Consider the following 19,235-nt stretch of genomic DNA (forward strand, 5'->3'; position numbering starts at 1 on the left):
CTTGCCGCCACTGCTCCCAAACCTTCTAAGGGACTGAAGGATGTCCCTTTGTCCACCAAAAGGAGGCCCATCTGCAGTATTGTGCCCCTGCCCATTGTCCCAGCTATTGTTGTTACGAGTTTTATACTGATATTTCTTGTGAGTCTTCCCTCTCTGATTGTAGCTTTTAGACCTCATCTCCTGTGTGTCTCTAGAGTTATTCTGATTCTTTGTATTGATAAATCTGGGGCCCTTATTTTCTACAATGGGAGGTACGAATCTTGTTCCTTGTTTCTTCCAATGAAGTTTGCGACCTTGGGCATAGTCCTGTTTGTCTCTTTCAAATTTCGTAGATTTCTTACTGATTAACTCAATTTCATAATCTGCTCATTAACCATGGTATCCCATTTATCAAAAGATGCCATATCTGTAAATGTTGCAAGCTCAGTCTGGAGATTTGCAATATCTGCCCTAATATGGACTAAGTGTAAACCCTTTGTGTAACAATTAGATGTAACCAAGATTTGTTGAATTTACGCATTTCTTCAATCCATTGATTCTTGAGGTCATCCTCAAGAAAATCACATACCTTACTTATTCTTAACCCTCTTGGTATCCTATTAACCTCTATATATTTCTGTAAAACTATTATATCCCACCATTGGGTAATTTCTTTCTCCAACAAGTGTTTAAGTCTGTAAAAAGCAGACACCAACATATCAATGCTATTTAGAAAGCCTTTGGCCAAGGAAGTCCTTCTCAAATGTCTCTCCTCTATAGATAAAACCATTTTGTTCTTTGAGAGAAGACACTGTCTCTTTGATGCAACCTTAAAAGCATTCACACTAAGCTGGCGGGTACCCAAATGTAACAATGATATTCCAAAAACAGTATCTCTCCTGAGCTCAAGTGGTATGCGGGAAGGTAAATGTTCTAAATGGTCTCTGTAGCACAAAAAAAAGGTGGTCTTGCTGCCCCCTCAGGACCAAGGGTATCCGAAAAACACTGAAAGACAACAACAGGAGAAGGGCGCACTGACCTTGTGCATTACCACTAAAAAAGTTTATTAAAATCCAAATAGGTAGCATACATTACACTCACAAACATAAGATGTATACATGCTTGTTGGAATTGGGAACAAGTCGCCTTCAGACCACTTCTATACTGCTGGATGGCGTGATGGTGTCCACAATGACCTGGCTTACGCATTTCGAGGGAGAACCCTCTTCCTCAGAGCCAAAATTGTCACTGACCCACCATCAATTCCCAGACTGTTATATAGCCGGTCTGCACCACCCACATCCCTCCATCCCCCGCTTCACTAAGGAGCAAAGGACATATATATATAGTACATGATAAAAAAAAGTGAATGAATGAATAATAATATTATTAATAATTGATCTGATAATACAAAGTAGTATTGGGAACCTAAAAATATTTAAATACAAGTGTTAAAAATTCCTCAAAACTCCTTGGTTGTATCAATAAATCAATAAATGAATAACCATAACATCACAAACTCATATCCAACATCCAATAAGGTAGTAGAGACAGTGTACCCTGAGATATGCGACCCACAGATATACATGCCATCCTCACACTGTATATACAATACTGTATGTGGACACACCACAAAAATGATAATAATGGGAATGCGGTATGCTCCCACCTTAATTTTCATGGGGGCTTTGTGGGACGATAGGTGATACCCCCCAGGATGAGGAGGGAGGTCCAGAATCCATAAATGCAGTCTCAGTGCCCCCAAACTGCATATCACAGGCCTGGAATGCACGCTGGATCTGTACACCCGGGAGTGCGGGTAATAATGCGTTCCAAGGCCCTGGGAGTCACTTCCAGGTTTACAGGAACGTCACTCTTGGCTCTGCCCGAACATGCCTGTACCACCTATTTTTGTGCTACAGGGACCATTTAAAACATTTATCTTCCTGCATACCACTTGAGCGCAGGAGAGATACTGTTTTGGAGCTCTCTGGGGACCCTGATTTAAGGAGGGGGGCTCTCTAGTTTCCTTGATGTAAGGGGGGCTCTCTGAGGATCCCTATGTAAGAAGGGGCTCTCTGGGGACCTTTTTGTAAGGGTGAGGGCTCTGGGGACCTTGATGTAATGAGGGGGACTCTGGGGACCCTGATGTAAGAGGGAGGGCTCTGGGGACCCTGATATAAGAGGGAGGGCTCTGGGGACCCTGATGCAGAGGAGGGTGGCTCAGGGGACCCTAATATAAGGGGGGGGCTCAGGGGTCCTTGATGTAAAGGCGGGTGGCTCTGGAGACCCTGGAGTAAGGGGGAGGATGACTCTAGGTACCCTAATGTAAGGGGGGGTTACTCTGGGGACATAAGGGGGGGGATCTTTGACGTAAGGGCGAGGACCCTGATAAAGAGGAGGGGTGTGGATTTATGATGTAAGAGGGGAATTTCATGTGAACAGGGGGCTCGTCCTGACTGTGGCACTCTATATGTTGTTTTGTCTGATAAACTAGCTTCAAATGAATAGTCCTGCAGTATTCGATCAGCACATGCAGCCAGTGACTGCAGAGCTGATCAGTGTATTCTTACAGTGGGGGAATCGGTTGTCAGAATACAGTATAAGGACACAGCAGGGAAGATAGATGGGGAAATGTATTCCGTTTATTTTGTTCAGCTGGCTGGCTGAATGAAAAATACTAAACCATGTATGGGCAGCTTTACTCATGGCCCCTGTACTCTATACATTATGTTGTTTTGTATGTTACTTACTCCTCCTGACCCCTGCACTCTACAAAGTATGTTGTACATGACATAGTCCTGAGGAAGGCTCAGTCAGACAAAGTGATTAGGTTCTGTGGGAAGTAAAGCATATGTGATGGAAACATTTATTATTTTAAAAATTATCATTCATTCAGAGGTTTATATGTGTCTATAAAACTGTTACCGGTGGAACAGCAATTAGGAGTATTTTGTGGTACAAGAATTGTGGTATGTGTGTGCAGTGTATACGGCGAGTAGACACAGATTCTGTTTAATCACCCCTCTTTAAGCCCTTTCCACTTTTAGCTAGGTACACACTTAAAATAGAAGTACGGGAAAAGCTCAAAAATAAAAATATTTGCAGCGCTCAGGGATCAATAACAAACAACATAATAACTATCATGATAAAAAGTTATATAAAAGTCCATTAATATGAATAATAGGTGAAGGAAATAAAGTGTCCTAGTGCAGAGATAATAAGTTGTAATCACTTGTGAATGTTGTCCTCCACCATATGGATAAAATGCACACTCACCAGAGCTAAATGCTGTCTATAGTTATAGGACAGCAGTAGCGTAAATAGCTGCTGATGTCTTGATCTTAAATTTCCTGAGGACTGAAGTAATCACTGCAAGAATCTTCCTCAAACAGAGTTGGAGTTTTGATATAATGCATATATGAATCCAAATAAAATCTAAATAGAATCCAAATCAGCAGCTATATACGCTATTGCTGTCCTATGACTTGGACAGCGTTTAGCTCTGGTGAGTGTGCATTTTATCCATATTGTGGAGGACAATGTTCATTAGTGATTACAACTTATCATCTCTGCACTGGGACACTTTATTTACCTTCACTTATTATTCATATTGATGGACTTTTATAGGACTTTTTATCATGATAGTTATTATGTTGTTTATTATTGATCACTGAGCGCTGCAAATATTTTTATTTTTATCTTTGTGGTGTATGTATATTTGCACTATTTTTTGCTCGCAGCTTCCCCAATTTCGTCATCACTAATTATTTTATTTGTATTACATTTTATTTCTGGAAGCGCTGACAATATATATATATATTTTTTTTTTACAGGAAAGGCTCGTTTTACTGTACTTCTCCTATGGAACAAGGAAGTGTAGTTCATTTTGCAATACAGTTCTGTAAGCAACACCTTATTTTCTGGCAGTGCCCCTCCGGGGACTAGATTTTGTATCCGCCCCTGCTGCCTCTATACACTTTTATTAAATGATCAGTTGGAAATGAGCACATCTATGAAAGGTTCATGTCAATAAAAAGTACAGGTTGCACAAAGAGGCTGTGTATGAGAGTTTTCTTTTTAGATATGTTCAGGTTATTTTCCTCCATGTACTCCCATTTACTTTCACCCACAGTTCAAAAGCTTGCTTGCGTAGAGAGGGGCGTGGCTTCTGGTGGAGTGAATGGCGGCTTTCTAGCTCCGCTCCGCTAGCCATCCGGGACACTGACCACATCCACGGCCCCCTGACCATCTAAGGACGCCTCCATCTCAATCTGCAAGCCTCCCAGCTCCAGAGGAAGCGATGACTCGCCGCAAGAAAGACCCCGGTCAGCTAAACAAGCTGGTGGGGTTCTTCATCCAGCAAGGCCCTGGGCTACAGAACCATGGCGGCGGCGAGCCGCGCGAGCACGCAGACAACCACTTACCAGGCCTGCAGAATCCACTGCCATCTCCCTCTCCTCCGGTGAGGATGATTGCGAACCCGGACAGCGGCACATGCTCGGGCTCTGCTTCCCCTTCATTGCCACCCCTGTCGCCCTCTTCCAGGAGCCCGGCCAAGAATAAGCTCAGAACGGTCTCTCCACATAGGCCTCAGCAGTATACAGGTATGCATGCTACTCAGTCTCCCTCTGCTGCAATGACTGTTTCTCAGCCTGTACCTGATCCCTTTGCTGCCTTTCCATCAGGGGATCATCCTGTATCTGTATCAGTTCCAAAAGATATGCTTTACACGCTGAAAACCTCTATGCACACAGACATGATGTCCTGCATGCATCAGTTTAAGTCTGAAATGCATTCCTTAGGATCCAGGGTAGACTGTGTGGAACAGACAGTCTCCACTCACACATCCTCTTTTAATGACATGGTGGAAGCCTTTAACACCCAGAGGGATGAAATTTAATGGCTAAAAACCAAGGTAACTGATCTGGAATACCGTTCCAGAAGGAACAATATAAAAATCAGGGGCATCCCGGAATCTGTGCCACCAGAGCAACTACTACCGTATGTAATGGCTCTTTTTCATAGTTACATAGTTAGTGAGGTTGAAAAAAGACACCAGTCCAACCTATGATGTGTGTGTGTTTGCTGTTAACCTTACATTGTATACCCCTCTATGTTGTGGTCTTTAAGGTGCCCATCTAATAGTTTTTGAAACTATCAATGCTCCCTGCTGATACCACTGCGCATTTTAAAGGTTAAACCGCCTTTCCTCTAGTTTTAGTGAGTGGCCACGTGTCTTATTGTATTTCCTTTCTCTGAATAGGTTTTTCCATATGCTAGGGTTGCCAGTACAATATTTGTACATTGATATCGTATCCCCCCTCAATCGTCTCTTCTCCAGAGAGAATAAGTTCAGTGCTTGTAGTCTTTCCTCATAGCTGATGCCCTCCATTCCCCTAATTATTTTTGTTGCCCTTCTCTGGACTTTCTCCAGTTCCAGAACATCCTTCCTGAGGACCGGTGCCCAGAACTGGACAGCATACTCCAGATGTGGCCAGACCAGAGTCTTGTAGAGTGGGAGAATAATCTCTTTATTTCTGGAGTGAATCCCCTTTTTTATACATTCCGGTATTCTGTTGGCTTTGCTTGCAGCGGCTTGCCATTGCATGCCACTGCCAAGCCTGTTGTCTACCAGTACCCCCTGGTCCTTTTCCATCCTAGACTCACCCATGCCTTGCTGCCTTCTGTATCGGCCTCTGACCTCCTGATAGACAGGATCCCCAGGCTCCCCAAGCCTTCCTTTATTGCTGGGGATCTCCCCAGAGATGTACTGCTGAGGGTCCATTTTTATCACATAAAAGATCAGCTCATGCGGGCTATTCGCACTGCTACATCTACGCTAGCGGAATATAACAGCATTCAACTGTTACCTGACCTTTCCAGGCATACCCTTCAAAGCAGACGTAACCTTGCTACGATTACCAAGGCTCTACGAAACAACAACATTCCCCATAAGTGGAGGTACCCGGCTACTCTGCTCATCACAAATGCTGTCTCTACTGTCTCAGTCCGGACCTTGGAGGAAGGGTTGACAGCTCTTTGTTCGTGGAACATTCTTCCTCCGATTCCGTAGGGATCGACCACTCCACCTCAACCCGTGCACCAAGAAGAACCTTGGCAGGTAGTCTCCTGCAAACGCTCGGCCAAGTCCAAATGACATATATTTGGGGCTCTATTTTTCCACGGTATTCACTCGACTTGTCGGTGTCCCTGGCCTAAGGATCTTTGCATCCCCCATGGCCCTCGAGGTCACTAACGGCAGCACTGGCTGTTCCCGGACTGCTGTGACAGACCTTTTCTTATACCCACCTTTCCTTGTTACCTTCCCTGTTTACATCCGTCATTCCATGGTCCTACTTATGCCTCTCTTGATGCCACGGACAACCTCTTCGTTGCTGATGCCTTCTGCCAGCTCGATCGCCTTTGCTAGCAGTAACCATGACCATTAAATGTTTGACCATAAATGCTAACGGCCTGAACCACCCGGCCAAACGTCATTCTCTATGGAAGGAAGCATACAACAGCAAAGCGGACATTGTCGCAGTGCAGGAAACGCACTTCCAGTCAAACAACCACCCCCGATGTCTGCACAGGAACTTCCCTCATGTAATTCTTGCCAACGGTCCAGAAAAGAAAGCTGGTGTAATGCTGGCATTGAAAGACACACTAACATTCCACCGAAAAGATTCCATAACAGATCCATTTGGTCGCTTCATTATTCTCCCCTGTGATGTTAATGACCTTCCCCTGGCGATCATGGCCATGTACGCTCCGAATACTCACCAGCTACATTTTTTGCGCAGGTTGCTCAAACAAGTTTCCCGGGTTAAGTATGGGCATTTATTGATGTGTGGGGACTTTAATCTAGTTGTCGACCCAGGGCGGGACTCCTCATGTCCTTCCGGGGGCTGACAAATATCTCTGGGTAATTTGTTGCGTACAGAATGGTTGTTTGATGTTTGGAGATGTTTGCACGCATCCGAGAGGGACTACACGTTCTTGTCCAATCGCCACCATTCATATTCTCGCATAGACCTGTTTGTCACAGATATGCGTCTCTTGGAGAAATCTTCCTCCTCGGTAGTCAGAGATAACTTGGTCCAACCATGCAGCGGATGAACTGACTATCGAGGAGGGGACACCTGTTCGGACAACTTTTCTCTGGAGATGTGACAGCAGGATCTTGCAAAACTCATATTCCCATATTAGGAAGAACATTTGCGAGTTCTTTGATATTAATGCCCCCTCTGTCAACGACCCCTGGGTGCTGTGGGGTGCGCACAAAGCTTTTATAAGGGGAGTGTGCATCCAGCAGCAGGCCAGGGCCAAAAAATAGCGTCAAGCTAAATTAAACGATCTCCTATCCCAATTACAATCCCTAGAAACTAAGACTAAACAGTCCCCCTCGGATGCGTGCTCGTCCATGTTGGCACGTCTAAGACATGAGCTTTGTCTATTGTTTCTGGAACAATCTGACAAATTTCTGAACAACCTTAAGGCCCTGTTCACACCTGAGCGTATTTAAGCTCATAAAACGCTCATCTGTGAAAATCTAAAACGCCCAACAATCAAAATCCCATTCATTTTAATGGCACCTGTTCACATCTGAGCGTTTTGTCCCCTGAAGCAAAACGCCTGTAGCTGAAAAAAGTACAGGAGCTTCTTTTTGGGCTGATTACCAGCGTTTTCATTAGATGCCTGAAAACGCGGTAAAAATCACGGTAAATGGCGTTAAAAATTGCGGTAAAATCACGGTAAAAAACGCACTAAAACGCTACGCTCAAGTGTGAATGCAGCCTAAGAAAACCCACTACACACAAGCGAATAAGGCTGGCAAACATCTGGCCTCCAGGGTCAAACAGAAACAGGCTAGATCAAGAATTCCCTTTCTATTAGATAAAGCATCTTCACATAAAATATCTGACCCCCAGGACATAGCTGACTCTTTTGCTGACTTCTATGCTTCGTTATACAATCTGAAAGACTGCCCTGACGAGCACCAACCCACAGAACACACCATCAATGCTTTCCTAAACTCCTTACAACTACCCACCCTTACAGACCCCCCAACTCCACTTCTTAAATCTCCCCATCACCACGAAAGAAATAGAGGATAGCATCAAAACCCTGCCTAAAGGTAAATCCCCAGGCCCGGACAGACTCATTAACGAGTACTATCAGCAATTCTCTCCCACCCTATCTCCACACTTGGCTGAAGTATTTGGGAAAGCGACTTCTAATGGATCTCTATCTCTGGATATGCTTAGAGCTTATATTTCTACTCTCCCCAAACCGGGCAAAGATCCCACAACCCCCGCCAATTTTCGCCCGATATCCCTCCTTAACTCGGATGCCAAACTCTTTGTCAAAATGATAGCTAAAATGTATTCAATGCATGTTACCCGATCTCATCAAATGTGATCAAATGGGGTTTATGCCGGGCCGCCACACCTCTGATGCTACTAGACGGGTTATTGACATTACTAATTATGCCACTCTCAACAAGATACCATAAGTTTTATTGACTATAGATTCGGAGAAGGCCTTCAACAGGGTTCATTGGGGGTACATGTACTCCACCCTGAAGAAGTTCGGCTTTTCCGGCTCTATACTGCTGGCCATTTCCGCACTATACTCCAGCCCATCAGCACAAGTAAATACTTCTGGTATCCTTTCAAAACCATTTCCCATAACTAATGGTACCAGACAGGGCTGCCCACTGTCCCCATCTTTGTTTAACCTGATTATTGAGCCCCTAGCTAAATATATTCGAACAGACCCTGCTATATCAGGATTCTCCGTCTCAGGTACCCACCACAAAAATCAATTTGTTTGCGGATGACATCATCCTCATGCTGACAAATCCCTCCCGTTCCCTATCAGCTGCATACCATGCTCTTCAAGGCTTTAGCAAAGTTTCATATTACAGACTTAATGCGACAAAATCCTCTATTTTTGACTTGGGAGTGAGTGAAATTGCGAGGTCTCACTTACAGAGCTCTATCCCTATCCCCTGGACCTCAAACTGCATCCACTACCTAGGTATAGATGTCACTGCCGCAACCAACCGCGCACTACTCTCCACAAACCTGACCCAGCTCCTTAAGAAAACTAATGCTGAGCTGAAACATATCAGAAAAACGGAATTAGCATGGTGCGGACGCCTGGCAGCCTACAAAATGATCATACTGCCCCAAATCCTTTATCTTTTCAGAAACCTGCCTATCCCCTTCCCGTATACTAGTCTATCCTTGTTAACTAAATCACTTCACAAATTTCTATGGGATGGTAAACGAGCAAGGTGTGCATCCTCTATTCTTCATAAACGTAAACAGCTAGGAGGAGCGGGTCTACCTGGCCTTCAGTCTTACTACTGGGCGACAAATCTATCCCAAATGAAACTATGGCTTCAACACTCTTCTCCTCCCATATGGGTAGACCTAGAGACTGTCATAGCACCTACCAGGGATTTACGTCTACTCCTTCTTAGTGACAGATGGCTCCACTGGGAGCTAAAGCCACTTACGCTACCTATGCAAGCCTCTCTAGGAGCCTGGCGTAGACCTACACTCCCCCATTTTAATGTCAATGTACTACCGCACACTTCTATGCCTGTATCCCTATTGAGCGCACATATTCCGGATCTTCCCTTACAGACCCTTCGACAACAAACTGTTACGGGAGGGCGGCACAGTGTAGTGGTTAGCACTTTCACCTAGCAGCAAGAGGGTCACTGGTTCAAATCCTAACCACGACACTACCTGCCTGGAGTTTTCATGTTCTCTCTGTGCCTGCATGGGTTTCCTCCGGGTACTCCAGGTTCCTCCCTCACTCCAAAGACATGCTGGTAGGTTAATTGGATCCTGTATAAAAAAAAAATGTCCATACTGTGTATGTATGTTAGGGATCTTAGATTGTAAGCTCCTTGAGGGCAGGGACTGATGTGAATGTACAATGTATATCTAAAGCGCTGTGTAAATTGACAGCGCTATACAAGTACCTGAAATAAATAAATAAAATATCGCAATTTTTCAGGGATGACAAAGTGGTACCCAGTTCCACTCTCATTCAGACGTATAACCTCCCTGCCTCGCTGCACTTCACTATCCTCCACATACACCACTTTCTCTCTCAAAACCCACTAAGAGAGCTCTTAGTTGACAAACGAATTTTGGACCAATACACCATCTTCTCTAAAAAACCCAAAGGCCTCTCCTATTACTATGACATCCTACTTGACAACACCTCCATTTAAACCCCCCCCCCCATGTTCAAATGGGAAATAGACCTCGGCACAACTTTTTCCATCACTCAGTGGCAACATGCGCTGAGGATAGTACATAAACACACCCACTGTGCTACCCACTGGGAAATGGCCATGAAGATCACCAACAGGTGGTACTATAAGCCATACCGCCTGGCTGGTTTCTCACAAGCATATTCCCCCCTGTGTTGGCGAGATTGTGGCCGCACAGGGAGACTTCTACATATTCTTTGGGAGTGCCCTTCCCTCAAGAGTTTGTTTTCAAGTACATAGCATCCCAGACCGGCTGCATCATCGCTCCCAACCCAGCATTGGCCCTTCTCCACTTAGGCATTGAACACCACCCATTCCGTTTCCATGCCTGGATTACACATGTACTTATCGCAACACGCCTCTTAATCCTGCGGAAATGGAAAACTACTATCCCCCCAACCATGCAGGAAGTCATCTCACTATTGCAAACCAACCATAGATTTGAGCGGTCTATAGCTATAAAAATGATATGTCTCTGAAAAGATTTGACCACTATTGGGACTTTTGGACTTCAGTATAATTATTCCATTTCATTATAAAGGGAGGCCCCCACGAGTGTGCTGGAGACCCAATAGGGCAGCCTGCGCATGAGGGACTCTTGCACTCTCTCCTAATCCCTCACTCTCCTTGTCCTAAGCTCTTCTCTGTCCCCGCTCACGGACTACAGTATTCCCTCTAATACCATGCTTGTATACTACCTATGCATTTGTGTGAATATCCTCTGTGAAATGGCACTATGATATGGCACTATGTTCCCTGTTCTTTATTTTTTGATTGACGAACCTCCCTCTTTTTGTGTATTGTATTGCATTACATTATATTGTTCTTTGTTTACTGTACCACATTATATCACGGTTTCTCCGTTGTTTGTTATATATCTTGCAAAATCCAATAAAAATGATTTAAAAAAAAAAAAAAAAAAAAGCTTGCTTGCGTGAACATTTTCTTTATGAAAACCCATGAAGCAAAATTTTATAATTTCAGTGAAAAGTATTATTATCGTTATTATTATTATTAGTAGTGGTGTTAATATAATAATATAATATAAGTAGTAGTAATAGTGGTAGTAATATGAGTAGGAGTATTGGTAGTAATAGCAATAATGGCTTCTAACATAAATGCACAAGGATAAGATAAGGGAAAACTAGAGTCCTCTCTAACACGTTTACGTGCAAGTTTTTTTTTACATTTTTTGGCTTCTGGAGTGAAGCCATTCAGAATGTATTGATATTACAGGAAACTTGCGCAACTGTGAATAACTCCTTTCATTATTCACGTTCTTCAGAATAATTACTTAAGACTTTGTTGCACTAAATAAATAAATAAAGACTTGGGGATTGCTAATGGGTAATTTGTATAAAAGAACAATAGCTGCTATTCAACAGTTCTAAGAAGTATTGCACACCTTAAAGTGGCTGTAAAGCTTCAATTCTTTTTTTTTTCTTATTAACAAACAGGTTTATACTTATATGCTCTATGCAATGAAATTGCACAGAGCAGCCCGAGCCTCCCCTTTTTGGGTCCCGCTGCGGCTTCTGTTACATCCCCTCTGCTGACTGAGTGCCCCCATAGAAAGCCACTCTCAATGGGGGCACTCATATAGGCTTGCTCCTGAGCCTCGCTATCTGTGTCCATTGAAACAGACAGTGGGACTTGGCCTCATCCCAACTCCCTTGTCACTGGCTTTGATTGACAGCAGTGGGAGACAATGGCTCCCGCTGCCTCAGCAAAGCGTGAGAAACAAGGAAGTGAAGGGAGAGAAACGCTACAGACAAGCACAAAGCTGGATTGAATGAAGGCTCAGGTAAGAGCCATGGCTAAACCCTCCTACTGAAGATACTAGATACTTGGCTGTCATGCAAATAATTTGGCATCAATACTTTTTGAATCACTGACCCAGATCAAGACTTTACTCTTACCTTCCTTTTTTGCACATTTTGTTTGAGTTCAAACTATTTAAAACTAATAAAAACAGACAGCTAACCAGCAATTACAGAGGAAAGCCATCAATAGCCTTAGTATTTCATTTGTGAAAGGCTCAGTTTAAATAGGTAAACATATGCATCATAGTGATTAAACAAACTGTTAAAAAAAAAAAAAAACAGAAAATAATGCAACCGCCTCATCTAAGGACTGTTAAGATTCAAGATAATAAAATGTTGTTTTAGGGTTTAGATATGGTTTAAAAACATTGGGGATATGTGAAATAACTGTTCTGACTGCAGTATAGGGGGCACAGGTCCTAAAATGTTTGTGTATATTGTTATGTTATGTTATGTTATATGTTAAAGTCTAATTCAAGGCAAAAACTCTCATTAGTTGTGTATGCCTAAAACACTTCTCAATATGGTGTTTGTTTAATTTCCTGAAATTAAGATTACTTAAAGGGGTTTTTGATTTAGATCTTACAGTAATTTTGTTTCATTTTACTTACTGCAATTTCCTGCATATGAGAAACCATGCTGACAAGGAAAGTGCCAGTGTGAGCCAATCTAACTCTTACATTAAACATTACACAATGCACTCATCTAAACTTGTTCTTGGGCACTGAAAGCTAAAATAGGAGAAGTTTAGCCAAGCTTTAAGGAAGGAAAAATGCTAGACAAACCTCATTAGTGGGCTTATGTTAATTTAAGGTCAATGGACAGGCTGGAGGTGAGGAGGTGACCCAGGAAGATACAAAGCTGCCAGCTCTGAACAGTGATGTGACCTCTAGCTATAAAGGATGGTGAGAAGACATGTGAATCACAAGAGTGGCTGAACAGATTTAAAAACTACAGGTATTCTAGTGCACACCAGGGCACCTTATTCTACTGTATGTGCTGCAGATGGTTAGCAGCACATGTTTCTTTTTACATTTGATTTGGGGAGTTAAGAGTTTTGACCCACAGTGGCAGTATCTAATAAAGTGGAATTGGCTACTAGTCCACATGGCAGGATCCTTCTTATATTCCCTCACATTAGTTTATTGGGGGTCCTTTCCTCTCCCTTCTCTGTGACCATTTTTTGGCTTTGATGGCAATTTCTCTTTTATATGGAATCATTGTGTAGAAGAATGGACAGGCGTGGATCCTGAAGAAGTGATTTATCAATTGCGTTAATTATAGATGCCATTTTAAGAACAGTTGCCTATATTTATTTTAATTACACTTTCAAACACTTTTTGGGATACAGCTGCATAAACCAAATCATGTCTATATGCAATTCAAACCAGAATTTACAGATGGCTGCATATTACTCTATTATATAGACTGGTTTTAGCCACTTGCCGACCGCCGCACGACTATTTACGAGGGCTATGTCGCTAGCCTGCGAGGGTCTAGGGAGCGAGCGCGCGCCGCCGGAGGCGCGCTCCCGCGTGGTCAAGGACCCCCCGCGCGCGTGTGACCGGCGGACCCGATGCCTGCCGGTCACTCGGCGATCGTCGGTGCAGAGGGAGAAAGGCAGGCGGCTAATGTAAACAAGCCGCCTGTCATTCTCCCTTGTGTAGGAAAGGTGATCATACGGTTCTGCTATGTAGGACCATTGATCACTGTTCCTACACCTCAAGCCACAGCCAATCACAGTTAGAATCACGCCCCTAGGGACACACATAACCCCTCCCTCTCAAAAAAAGTTAACCCCTTCACTGTCAGTGTAATTTTACAGTAACAGTGCATATGTATAGCACTGATTACTGTAGAAATGTCACTGGTAACCCCAAAAGTGTCAAAAATGTCAGTCAAGGGTCCGATCTGTCCGCCGTAATGTCGCAGTCCTGCAAAAAAAAAAAAAAAAAACTCAGATCGCCGCCATTACGCGTTAAAAAAAAAAACACAACAAAAATGACAAAAATCTTTCCCTTTGTTAGTAAACGCAATAACTTTTGCGCAAATCAATCAAAATACGCTTTTTGAGATTTCTTTTTACCAAACATATGGTAAAAAAAAAAAATTGGCCCAAAATTTAAAAAAATTTTGATTTTTACTTTTTTTTTGGGGGAATTTCATATAAAAAATTTGAAAAATATTGTTATTTTTGCAAAATTGACGCTGTTTTTTTGTTAGCGCAAAAAGTAAAAATCGCACAGGTGATCAAATACCACCAAAAGAAAGCTCTGTTTGTGGGGAAAAAAAAGGACATCAAATTTGTTTAGGTACAGCATCGCACGACCGCGCAATTGTCCGTTAAAGTCACGCAGTGCCGAATCGCAAAATAGGCCCTGGTCAGGAAAGGGGTAAAATCTTCCGGGGCTTAAGTGGTTAATCTGTACAATAAAGACATTGTTGGAGAGAGCAGAGAAAATTAGCTGCTGAGAAAAAGACTGCAAAACCCTCTATGCTTCAGCTGTGAACTATGAGAATGAATTGATCCTCAGCGCCTTCATCTACAGAGGTTAGTGAGGGCTTGTTGTAAATCTAACTTTGTGATTATTAAAATGTTAAAGTGATTGCAAAGTCTCATTTAAAAAAAAAATAAAAACAAAACATATTATAATTACCTGCTCTGTGCAGTGGTTTTACACAGAACAGCCCAGATTCTGTGCTCCTGGCCCCTCCCTCCTGTTCAGTGCCCCCACAGCAAGCAGCTTGCTATGGGGCACCCGACACGAGTCCCAGCTTCTTGTGTCCATTCCATTCACCACCCTCTTTCTCCTGATTAGCTGACCAACTTTGATTGACATTAGCAGGAGTTAATCGTGCCACACCGCTGTCTATGAGGAAGGGAGTCCCGGGCAGCATAGAAACTCCTGCAACATCACTGGATAAAGATGGGCTCAGGTAAGTTTAAGGGGGGCTTCTGCGCACAGAAGGTTTTTTTATGTTAATATATAGAATGCATTAGGATAAAAAACCTTCTGCCTTTACAATCCCTTTAATAAACCCCCCTTATAAAAAAATATATGTTTTTATATGTATATCACAATCACTTGTGTTGTTGTTGCTCCATTTTTATTTCTAGCATCTCTTGGCAGGACAATTGGCAGGACAACTTATTACCAAAACTGTATCTCATTGATGTATGCTTAGGGGGTGGCTCCTGTTGCCTTCTGAGGCTCCCTGGAGACACCTTCGTATGTGCTCCTGGTTAGGATGGCCAACACAGAAGCAATACAAAAAAAAGCTAAATGTTAACAGGCATGCATATGCAAAAGGTCAGCAGCAAGGATTAATGGGGCATGTAGTCCTGATGCAGTAAACCAACTGACTTTCTATGGTATGAGCAGTGCTTGCTCCCTGAACAAAAGTTTGAGGAAGCTTTGCTGGGAGACAGATGTAGGAATGAAAAAGTGATTCTTCTGGGCCAAATAATGGCAAAGGAATTAGCAATAATTATAGTATTGTGCTGCTAAAGGGAAATGTTTTTCTTTACTGAGGACATAATACAAATACTACCTTAAGTAGCTTTCTATGAACCATTGTTGTCTAGTTCTAAAACTTCTGTTGAGATTTACTTCAATATGGGTCTCTGTTAGAAAGACATTCAATTTAACTGTCACAGTGATGGTGAAAAAGCTGTATTTTTGCCTTTCCTTGCGCTTCTAAAAAATAAATTTTTATTGCTGTCTGTGATGCTGTTGTAGATTTTCCCTTAGTTACGGCCAACAGAACAGAGCCCTAGATATTAATAAAAATCTGACAGGGGTTGGTATTCTTCCCCACTATATCCCAAACTATAAAACACAGTTTAATGAACCTTGTAAATACTTCTATGTTTATAGATTGATCACAGAATCATGTTAAGGCCCCTTTCACACTTGTGTGACTTGTAATGCGCCTTGGGACTGCAAGGTAACATGACAAGTCGTACTACATGATTTAGTTTTGGACTTTAGTCCAACTCTGATGCAACTTGAGGTCCATAGACTTCAAGATTACACAGGCATTGCTTTAAGTCACGTCAAAGTCGCACGACTTTCAGGTCATACAACTGTGAAAGGGGCCTAAGCAGTTTCACGGTTTTTACTCATTCAAATTTTAAGTATTTCATAATATTTTAATCTATAAACTCGAAATCACTAGTTACATGCAGAATAGCCACATTATTTCAGTAAAGATGCATAGGCAGCTGTGGTCTTGATCATATGAGGGGTTAAGCAAAACATAGGGAATCCTACCTATTGTGTTATTGTATTTTGACAGCATGGACTCCCCTGCTGTCAGAATACACTGATCAGCCCTATGCTGCTCTGATTAAACAAAAATTTAACCACAACCCTGATTGTGAGAAGTCACTCCTTAGATCAATTTCTCACGAATGGGAACATCCAAACATGGATTAAAATTCGGTCCAGTCCCTGCTGAACTGGCCAAGTTTCAATCCTTCTATGGCCAGCTTTATGCTCACCACATGCTACAATCTAATTGTACAAGCTCTTTTAGATCAACCAACAACTATATAGTGCAAGAGCCTCAATGATTGGATTCAGATTGATTGGATAGCTTAAATATGTCCTCCTACTACATAGATTTGGTAGATCTAAGTGTGATTGTTCGAAGATTGTATGTTCAGATTCTAACATGTGGTGACCCCTAGGCATTGCAGGGATCGTCAAAATAAGTTTTTTTTTTCCCCCACAGTAAATCTCACTGATAAAATATGCATATTTACACTTTGGTTGTGTTAATTCATCAAAAAATTAAAGCTCTATGCCATGGGCACACTCTATAACTGCTAAAATTTAGCAGGACAAAAGAGATAAATTATTTAATTTAGAAAATGGAATCGGCCCATATTCAGCTGTAATTTATGATAACCTTTATTTAATTTAATTCCTTTTCAACTCTTCCCAACATACCTGATATTGCAGTTTTCCTAATTAATGTTATCAATAAACTTTAAGTAATGCTCTTAACACAAAACAAGACTTTAATTCATTGAACACAGCTTCATTTACTAAAAATCACCTGAATATTACATTGGAAGATTATTAATTATGTTCAAGTGAAATGTCAAATTCTGGGAAATCAACTAAACTCTAATTCACAAAGGTCATGCATGAATATTTTATATATCACCAGTCCAAATGTTGCATTTAGATTTGTTCATTATTTCCCCTTAAATCCCACTTAATACTAAAAAATGGTAAACAGGTAGTTAAAATAAATGGATATAATAAGGAAATATATTGCAGCCACCCGTGAAATAGAAAATATCTTCTAATTAACTACTGTTAAAAAACTGTTGCTTGTGTTATATCTATTTTCAAAAATATATAATTACCTGCTTTTCTTGTAACCTGGTTATTATTGTGTGAACTCCACTTACCTATTGAAATTGTTATAAAGTGTGCCTTTATAGCACCACTGTGAAAAGTGCAAAACTTACCATAGTAGCAGAAGATCTGGGTCCTCACAATCCACTAACAGCCTGTGACACTGGTTGTATCACCGAGCCTCCTCTGTATATATCAGGCAGCAGCTGTAAGAGTCTCATTTGCATATCTTGAGTTACACTAGTTAATAATTCAAACACAAGGCAGTGTGGCTAAACTAACATTGTGGTTAGCAACCAACAGGAAGGAATATAGTTTGGAACATTTATACCATAAACAGCCAGTCACATTTAGACATTTTATATTGAAGATTTATTTTTGAAATTACAGTAAGAGAAGTAGTAAGTACAAGTTACATTAGCATTCCCATTAAGATTTCTTGCTTGCCATTATTTTTTTCTGTCATTAGTGTCTTCAAACAAAGCAATTCTGTATTTGCTGAATGTTAAATAAATGAAGACATTTTATTATACTGTAAAAACACAAAGCCATTACCTAGATGGCAATACTTTCCCAAAAGTAAATATCACAAAAATGAGTCATCGTTTTCTTTTTTTTTTTTGTTTTCCCTGCACTGTTGATCTGAATATCATTAACGCATACACTGCTCGGTTATAACTTTATAAGCACCCACCTAATATTGAGTAGGTCCCCCTTTTTCTGCCAAAAAGCCCTTTTCATCTCCAAAACTGCCCTGATCTGTTGAGACATGGACTCCAGTAGACCTCTGAACGTATGCTGTGGTATCTGGCAACAAGCCGTCACTAGCAGATTCTTTAAGTCCTGTAAGTTTTGAGGTGGGGTCTCCATGAATCAGACTAGTTTTTCCAGCACACCCGACAGGTGCTTGATTATATTGAGATCTGGAGAATTTGGAGGCAAAGTCAAAACCTCAGATTCGTTGTAGTGTTCCTCAATACAATCTTTTTTTTTTAATCCAAAAAGGGTTTTATTGAGAAAACAGAAAAAAAAGATAGGAACATACATAATAAAGACAGCAATGATCATAGAAAAAGGTTTGCACCCATCGCAGTGGTCATACGTCATAACATAGGAAAATTTACATAGCAGTACAGGGATGCCAAAAACTATACTGGTGGTAGGATAAATAAGGAAACAGAACACCTTCTAGCTATTATTAACATAAACAGACTCTGAGAAGTACCAAAATTGACAGGGTTCGTTATGTATTATCCAAAAACCTCTCTATATCAGCATTACAATCCCCACTATAAATAAACATAAGGATAACATGACCCCCTACTTGAGCACCATGGCTCTAAACCATCCCATCCATCTCAATACAATCTTAAACAATTTTGTAGTGTAGCAGGGTGCATTCTGCTGAAAGAGGCCACTGCCATCAGGAAATACCATTTCCATGAATGGATATACTTGTTAACCAACAATGTTTAGGTAGGTGGTACATGTCCAAAAGCATTACACTGCCTCTTCCCGCTTGCCTTCTTCTCATACTGCATCCTGGTGCAATTTCTTCCCCAGGTAAGCAACACACATGCACCAGACCATCCACATGATGTAAAAGAAAACATGATTCATCAGACCAGGCCACCTTCTTCATTATCCATTTCTTATACTCACATGCCCAATGGAGGTGCTTTTACCTGTAGACACAGATCGGCATGAACACCCTGACTGCTCTGTGACTATGCAGCCTCACACACAACAAACTGTGATGTC

General features: G+C 41.8%; 1 protein-coding gene across 1 annotated transcript in view; it reads right to left on the minus strand.

The window, feature by feature from the left end:
* Positions 1-17,693, minus strand: part of LOC309551403 (succinate receptor 1-like) — a 57,675-nt gene extending 39,982 nt beyond the window's left edge. The window contains exon 1 of the mRNA XM_082251976.1: positions 17,588-17,693. Within this exon, the coding sequence (XP_082108102.1) occupies positions 17,588-17,590 (3 nt within the window). The 5' untranslated portion in view covers positions 17,591-17,693. The remainder of the gene's footprint in view (positions 1-17,587) is intronic.
* Between the last annotated feature and the right edge of the window lie 1,542 nt (positions 17,694-19,235).

Source organism: Pelophylax lessonae (genome assembly GCF_965119305.1).
Source record: "Pelophylax lessonae genome assembly, chromosome: 3".
NCBI classification, from domain to species: Eukaryota; Metazoa; Chordata; class Amphibia; order Anura; family Ranidae; genus Pelophylax; species Pelophylax lessonae.